At 38.7% G+C, this 8,714-nt stretch overlaps 1 protein-coding gene across 1 annotated transcript; it reads left to right on the top strand.

Annotated features, from left to right (window-relative positions):
- Positions 1-5,202: 5,202 nt before the first annotated feature.
- Positions 5,203-8,066, top strand: LOC121392379. The gene is made up of 3 exons (XM_041523612.1): positions 5,203-5,340; positions 6,460-7,862; positions 8,063-8,066. The coding sequence occupies exons 1-3, from the start codon at positions 5,203-5,205 to the stop codon at positions 8,064-8,066; spliced, it is 1,545 nt and encodes a 514-aa protein (XP_041379546.1).
- The last annotated feature ends 648 nt before the right edge of the window (positions 8,067-8,714 follow it).

The following is an 8,714-nucleotide window of genomic DNA, read 5'->3' as shown; positions in this document are numbered from 1 at the left end:
ATTAAATATATCATTAATTAAGACAGCGTTGTTAAATACATTTTCTTTAAAATCATTATACAATAGACAGAGGAATTAAATCATCAAATATATCATTAATTAAGACAGCGTTGTTAAATTTTCTTTAAAATCATTATACAATGGACAGAGGAATTAAATCATTAAATATATCATTAATTAAAACAGCGTTGTTAAATACATTTTCTCTAAAATCATTATACAATGGACAGGATAAAATTACGTGATCTTCATTTGCAACACAACCATTGGAATAAAAACAAAATCCATCATTTTCTAAAATAGTTTGGTACATCCATGTTTCAATTCTTAATGGTGTAACTCCGCACCTAAACTTAGCAAATGCGCTTCTATGAGTAACAGGTAAAAAGAGATGCACAAGAAAACTCTGTTACATACTTGTTTTTAAATAAATTATAAGTTCGAACTTTGTTACCTCCCTTGCCATTAATGCTAGTATTACTTCGAACATTATTTAACCAGCCTGTTTCATATCTGGTTAACATAGCTGGTAACAAGCTATTTAACATTATTCGTTTACTCGCTCTTATATTAACATTAATAAAACCAGGGAAGCCCTATGGAATAAAAAATTGTTTGATATAAAAATTCTAATTTTTGAAATTCCTTTTCATACTTCATAATTATTCACCCCATAAAAATATTTGTTTAAGGACTATAAAATCTTCACAATTAACAATTCGACACCACTGTGCAATAATGATTTCCCACTGTCTATTCAAAGATGGAATCCAACCGATATCACCCTGTACTGCTGCAGTGGGTGTGTATTTACCAACACCTAGGTAGAAACGACATGCCCTATTCTGAATGACATTTATACACGAGTACTCCTTTGTACCCCAAATGGCTACTCCATAGTCTATGATAGGACGTACAAGTACATAATACAGAATTTCCTTTCTTAACGGGCATTTTTGAGATTAACAGAGACTTCATGAAATGTATAAAATATGCATTTTTGAAGCATACCTTTTTAAAAATAATACTTGGGAATTAGATAACGGGCATTAAAAATCGCGTGTGATATTGGTAACTGAAATCGTCAACATCGTTAGGATGTGGGTATTTGTTACGGTTGGATGAGGGCAACTATTCGATGCAGAATATCGTTCAAATCACAAATAATTCAAAATTAGGTGATTAATTACTTTAATTTGAATATAAGATGAAATGACTCGATGGTAATGTCATACTCTGTTATGTAATACTGTAATATAGCCTTATGTCTTTATCGTCGTCTTGTATTAACGTGATTGAAATAGTCGGACATACTATCCAAACTCAGATGAAAGGACAATTACCCCAAATGGACATTTAATGTCAGATTATACCAAAATTAAAATTAAATTATATTCCCGATATTTACCGAATCCCACACACACGCATGCATGCACGCTTACCATTCAGTTAGGTATTTTGTTGTTGAACATCGAAATGCCCCGGCAAGGGAGAAATAAAACCAAAAACAATAACAAAAAAAAGCTCGGCAGCTGCCAAATGTGCGAAGCTATCCAACGTCTTTAGGTATGAGTGCTTTAACTAAACTTATTTTTGCCAGTTGATATAGTTATTAGCTGTGGAATTGCAATGTGTTGGCCGTGACCTCGGGCTAAGACCAGAAGACACTGTCCAGTCAGTAGAAATGCATGACAACCACACTCATATCAAGGCATCCGTATCCAACAAATTGCACAGGCTAGAGTCCAAGGTCATAAGGTGAAATTTAGTTTTGTCTGAGAAACTTGATACAAAGTAAGTTGCCTTCGTGCCACTCTTTTGAAGGAAATGTTTGCCTTGGTGCCCCTCCAACTTGCCTTCATAGTGCCCTAATGTTTGTTATTAAACGGAATGCAACACTTGCCGCCACCCCCCCCCCCCCCTCCGAATTGAAATTCGTCCCTTGTTATTCACAATGGGGCCGTTCAAATATTACGTAACGCTATTTTGTCAAAATTAGACACCCCCTCCCCTTATTACACCATGTGATATTTATCGTCTCTTTACATGTGAAAATACGTCCTTTGAAAGGTCATAACCTCCGATCACGTGAGCAGAGGTGTCACACAGTGCAACTCCGCATTGATGTTATGCAAAAAGTGTGAACATGGTTCTTTCGATTCATATTTTTAAATGGGAAAAAAACTTGCTGTCAATTCTTTTAATTAATGTTAGCAGCGTAATTTAACACGTCACTTCCCCCGGCCTTTAATCTGTGCATTGTTGTTTAGTTATTTTGAAAGTCATTTTATGCAATTTTTGTTCATTGATGTGCGGTGTAATAAATAAAATACTATACTCGTTCCCGTGTGAGACCGTTTATATTACAGCTCGTGTGTTTTTAATCGAGCTGTGCTGCACGATTAAAAATAAACTCGTTGTAAATTAAACCGTCTCATACAGGAAGATTGTTTAGTAATCTCTAGGTAACGTTCCGTAACGCTAGAGCACACACCCATCAAAATATTATTTAACGTTTGGACCCCCCCCCCCCCCTTCTTCCATTCACAAACAAGTCATGCGATGGGTGTAACGTAATTTTAACGTACCGTTTTGAAAAAAAAGTAATAATAAAAAACAGTGCGTTACGTAACGCTGTTAAATACACTCATCCACCCCCTGTAACGCTCCATAACGTTTGGACCGACACCTACCCACCTCCTGGTGCGGTACGTACGATTTGAATGGCCCCAATGTGCATTTTGATTGTGTGTGTTAACTTAGTATTGGCTCGGGCGGAGGATGTATAGCACAAATAGCACATGTATGTAATAATCTTAAAACGAAAATAAAGGGGAAAACATAAAATAAATTTGTTTACTAATTGTTTTTAGACGCATATGGCGATCATTAATTATGAAGAGACAATACAGCAGTTACTCTCATCCTACAGTTACGCTCATCATTGTAGTTACCCGCATCCCTTTTGTCAGATACCCACATCCCATCAGAAGCTGACTAGACAATTATCCACATCATCGCTTCGAAGTTGCCTTCATCATGACTAACTTTGTGATTTCATTATGAGCTGAATTACACAACTTATCCTTAGTGCATCGATTCAAGATATATTCATACTAAACCAACTGCTGATACGCTCTATTAAAATGTGAATGTAATTCTTAGAAATACGGAAAATCACATTGATTAATAGTCATCATGTGCGTCCTCCGCCATCTTGGATGCGAGTAACTACAGTTACCCGTATGCAGTTATCCCCCGTGACTATATTTAGCAGCGGTAGACTCATGAACTACCAGAACGACAGTGGCGTGACGTCACTAAGGATAGGTTTAGCCCTGAAACATACACAATGACGTAACAAAATACCGTTCGTCTATATAAGCTAATAGCCATAGTCTGGTTTTAGTTTTCAAAACATATTTTCTCGTATATAATTTTTCTTTGTATCAACGTAGGGTAAAAAAGAAAACAATTTTGACAAAAACAGATGATGTTCTGTGAAATTAAATAAAATTCTACAAAAAGTGTATGATTTAAGAATATTGTGATGTATTTCTATGTTAGTCCTAATACGGACGGCAATCACAGGGCTGTCATTTTGTCTTCATATTCAATAAAATATCACATATCTTAGTGTATTTGATTTGACTAGCCCTCGGTGGCGTCGTGGCAGGCCATCGGTCTACAGGCTGGTAGGTACTGGGTTCGGATCCCAGTCGAGGCATGGGATTTTTAATCCAGATACCGACTCCAAACCCTGAGTGAGTGCTCCGCAAGGATCAATGGGTAGGTGTAAACCACTTGCACCGACCAGTGATCCATAACTGGTTCAACAAAGGCCATGGTTTGTGCTATCCTGCCTGTGGGAAGCGCAAATAAAAGATCCCTTGCTGCTAATCGGAAGAGTAGCCCATGTAGTGGCGACAGCGGGTTTCCTCTCAAACTCTGTGTGGTCCTTAACCATATGTCTGACGCCATATAACCGTAAATAAAATGTGTTGAGTGCGTCGTTAAATAAAACATTTCTTTCTTTCTTTCTTTCTTGACTAGTTCGTCACGTTTGACAGGCAGGTCATTTTATGACACCAATGTCAGTAGATACATATATGTGGGAATAATCCCTGCGCCCCCCTCCCCCCGTATCAAACATAGTATTTAGTTTTAAACCTATACCAACTTCCATAACATTTTTTTCTAAACATTTCTATGTAAATAATTAAAACACAAAAAGAAACAAACCCACACACACACCCAAAAACGAAACAAAAATATCTTTCTTGACAAATTAAATCAAACTGCATACATTAAAGGAACAGACCCTAGTTTTTAAACACTAAGGCCTATTTTTCACCTAGACCCTGGTTTCAACCGGTAAAAATGGACACTAAGTTTGGTTAATTTACAAACCTGTAACAAATTTGAATACAACAGAGTGAAACAAGAGTCTGTATATCTATCTATCTATCTATCTATCTATCTATCTATATACAGTGAAACCCCTCAACACCGGACCCCCTCTGAACCGGAATCCCCTCAAAACCGGACGTTTTCCGCGGTCCCGTGATTTACACATCTTTTAACACTATATTTTACCCCTCTAAACCGGAAACCCCTCTAAACTGAACACCGGACAAACAATTCGGTCCCAATGTGTCAACTTAGTGTAAATCCTACCCCTGAAAACCGGACGATCAAACCGATACCAATCAATATGGCGCCCACCTGTCTGTGAACACCGATGGCTAGTGCAATATGCGCATGCTCGAGATCGCTGTTATCAGTGTAATCGCCGCTGCATACAGTACAGGTACCGCTCAGCAGGCAAGATTAGCAACTTGACAATAAACAATTAAAAGGATTGATCGCAAGCTTTGGTATGGAGTTAACTACTGTAAACACATTGATTGTGTTGTAATTATGGTTAACATTAGCGGAGTTCGGGTTTGGGTTAGATGTCTTTATTAAGTTACGAGTGTGTTTTAAGGTCTTAAATGTGATCCTTCACAAACATGTCTCATGATTACTTCATAGATTGACACAAATAACAGGGAATTTAATTTGCTGCCTTCCTATTGTGTGAATGTGTTGGGGTTTTTTTAAACGTTTGTTTAGCGAAATAAAGAGTAAGCAAAAGTATATGTTGGCTTTGCGTAGTCGAATAGATGTTAGTAGTGTTTCATTTTCATGTCGATTTTCAACATGACGGAACGTCCAGCTAAACGTCGCCGTGTTGAACTCTCGCTCGATGATAAACTCAAAATAATTAAAAGTTTCGAAAGTGTACCTAAACCAACGTTAAGATCTTTGAGTGAAAAGTTTAGTATTGGCAAATCAACAGTTGGAGATCATGGGCGGATCCAAGGGGGGGGGGACCAGGGGGACGCGTCCCCCCCAAAAATTGTTCAAGTGCCCTCAAAATGTCCAAGTGCCCTTTTTGTTTGTAGAATTTTTTTTTTTTTAAGTAAACAATAATTATATTGTAGATAAATGAAATCAAGATTTTCGTGTACATGCGCAAGCTTGCAGATATGTGTCTGTGTTATTGAGTCTCAATGGGGCCCCATTGAGGTTCTAACGCGAGTGACGCCAATTTACTTCATTATTGCTAGTATATTATGACGTAGAACTGTAGGAATTCATATTAATTGTAAATATCAAAACTTGTAGTAAGGTGCCCTTTTGACGAGTCAATGTGCCCTTCTTTTTTGGTCCCCCCCTAAAAATATTTCCTGGATCCGCCCATGGAGATATCATCAAAAAACGAGAGGTTTATAAGGCAGAGTTTGAAAAGAATATTAGCGGGAATAAACGGCGGTTTAATAACGCATGTAAATTTGATAAGCTCAATGAACTGGTAAGGCAGTGGGTTCTGTCAAGCTCGCGCTAAAAACATCCCGATTTCTGGTCCCATCATCCAAGAGAAGGCCAGTGAATTTGCCAAGGAACTTGCAGTTGCAGATTTCAAGGGCTCGAAGATGAACGTTTCCTATTGCATGTACAGGAATTAGAAAGTTTAACGCAGGCAACCATGTATATACCGTCCCGTCTTGCCATTTCGTGGTACTCACCAATTCGGGTTATTTCCCAAAAACGGCATATCTCGCGACAGTTCATGTGTACTGCGCCACCTAGCGAACGTTTCTGAAGAGAAAGCGTCCCTGGATACCGGAGAACAAAATGTTCAAGATTGCATCAATTAATGTAAGTATTATTAAACTACATTGTCAAACAAGTAAAATACATTGTTCTTACCAAAATGCATTTTATACCATTGAGCAAAATAAAGTACCGAAGTTAGTACAAGACCTGTAACACGAAAATGTATGCATCGTCTGCTCTACCTTGTTATTGTAAATTATAATCACGTGACATATGTGACGTGGCTTTCGCCAATTTTTGAAATTATGGAATCGCATAAGGGCTATCTCTTATATCTGATTCCTTGTGTTTTTTTAGGATTTCACGTCACGTCATAAAAAGCGCTATCGATCATATAGCCCTACTCAACTTAAAAATGCATATGCAGATGTCACTGAAAAGGGAACTTCTGTATATAAGGCTGCCAGGCTGTATTCCGTTCCTGAACAAACACCCAGAGACAGAATATGCGGGGTTATTTCCCCAGACACGACAAGGTCCGGACCTGGTCCAATGTTTTCCTTGGAAGAAGAAAACAAAGTGGCAGAACATTTGAAGTTGATGGCGTCTGTTGGCTATGGCTACACAAGAGCGCAGGTTTTAAATCTTGGAACCGACTATGCCACCCACTTAAACAAACGGCCACACGATTGCAACTCTCTTTCTCTACAGTGGTTTTATGGGTTCATGGGAAGATGGCCAGAATTAAAGTTGAGACGACCCAAATCCTTGTCAGAGCTTCGAGTCTACGCTACTTCAGAGGAAAGCATAACGAAATACTTTGATGAACTGGAGACAATTCTTGAAAAGTATGACCTCAAATCATCTCCTGAAAAAATATATAACGTGGATGAGAAGGGAATTAGTATGACTCACGCACCTCCGTATGTTGTAGGATCCACAGACGAGGTTCCAATTGAAATATCGCCAGAAAGATCATCCACAGTCACTATGATAGGGTGTGGCAATGCACTGGGTCAACAAATCCCACCATATTTCATTTTTCCTGGGGCTCGAATGCGCCAAGAATTATTAGAAGGAGCCACCATTGGTACGAATGGCACTGTTAGTAAGTCAGGATGGTCCAATTCAGACATATTTCAAACATGGCTTGCAGATCATTTTGCGAAGTACGCAAAAGTTGGTGGAGATAAGAAGACATTATTGTTGTATGATGGTCACAGATCCCATATTTCACCTTATTTGGTTGACTTTGCAGTGCGGAATGGAATCATCCTGTTTGTTCTACCACCTCATACAAGCCATATCCTTCAGCCGATGGATGTGGGTTGTTTTGGACCGTTTTCTAAAGTTTTCAGTGATGAATCTCGAAAATGGCAACGTTCTCATTCTGGAACTCTCACCCGCTACAATGTCTGCTCTATTGCATGTCGAGCTTACGACATCTCGCTGACTCCCAGGAATCTTCAGAGTGCTTTCAGGAAGAGTGGGATTTATCCATTTTACCCAACAGCAATTGATTCATCTCTGTTGAAACCTGCCCAGTATGCTAAAAAGAGAAGAGCTGAACAATCTACAGAAACTGCGAGTAACAATGCCGATATTTCTCAACCACAAGACAGAAACACTGTTAACAATTTCTTTTCAAGTCACCTGCCAGTTGTACACCACGATAAACCCAATCAGTCTAAACCCAGGCGTTCAGTTCACAAGGTTGTTGGTGGAAAACCAATTACAGAGCCAGATGTATCATCCCAACTGTATGAATATGTCTCTTCCTCTAAAAAAACCAAAGTTGTTTCTTCAAGAAAAACAAAAGCTGTAGTACCAATCAAAAAATCAAATTCACCGCAGCCAGGGCCCTCAGGAGTTGATAACGGGCTGATATCAAGTGACAACTTCTCGGAATCGGAAACTGAAGATGACGAAAAGTGTTGTGTTTGTGGGCTTTTTCAACCAGTTGAATTAAAAAGATGCACTTCACTGGTATTTATTCTGTGGGGACAGTGCATGTTCCAAAACTGTAATCACTGGGTTCATTTAAAGTACTGCTGTGATGTACGATGTCTACGACGACATGACGTGTTTTTCTGCCCGTGTCGTGGCTTGCCATGCAAGCAGGAAGAATAAACATACATGTATCTTCGAAAGCTGTGAAGAAACCAGACCTGTAAATATGTTACATTTACGTTGGACGTTTGTGTGTTTGGATACATGTTAAATATAAGTTATATTATAACAATGACTAACATATTTTGTGCTTCGATTCTTTACGGAAATTCCCACTTTACGTTCGCGACAACAGAAACTGGTTGCCATCACTGGCCTGCCATAGATTGACTGAATGACGTATACCCCGAATTGATAGGTACGTCATTATGCAGACGGGTTTTCCAGAGGCCTCGACGGTGATCATGTGTCGGCAATTTCCATCGGGGATGAATTGATTTTATGTAGCAAAGCATAGTAGGGTAAGTGAATTTTAACTTAGTGAAAAAATATTAGCTGTATGTTTCCTTTGTTTATAATAGTAACCAATTCTTCGCTAATGCCACGAAAACTCGGTACGCGTGGGTATATATGGACTGTGTGTTCAGAACAATGGGTTAGTG

This window comes from Gigantopelta aegis, unplaced genomic scaffold, assembly GCF_016097555.1.
Source record: "Gigantopelta aegis isolate Gae_Host unplaced genomic scaffold, Gae_host_genome ctg3693_pilon_pilon:::debris, whole genome shotgun sequence".
Classification (NCBI taxonomy): Eukaryota; Metazoa; Mollusca; class Gastropoda; order Neomphalida; family Peltospiridae; genus Gigantopelta; species Gigantopelta aegis.
The sequence above is the reverse complement of the archived record's forward strand: the minus strand, read 5'-3'. Positions and strand labels throughout refer to the sequence as shown.

Coding starts and splice junctions, on each gene's coding strand:
- LOC121392379 (XM_041523612.1), top strand. CDS start 5,203: ATGACGGAACGTCCAGCTAAACGTCGCCGTGTTGAACTCTCGCTCGAT. Junction 5,341..6,459: donor TTAGTATTGGCAAATCAACA/GTTGGAGATCAT, acceptor GTGTTTTTTTAG/GATTTCACGTCACGTCATAA.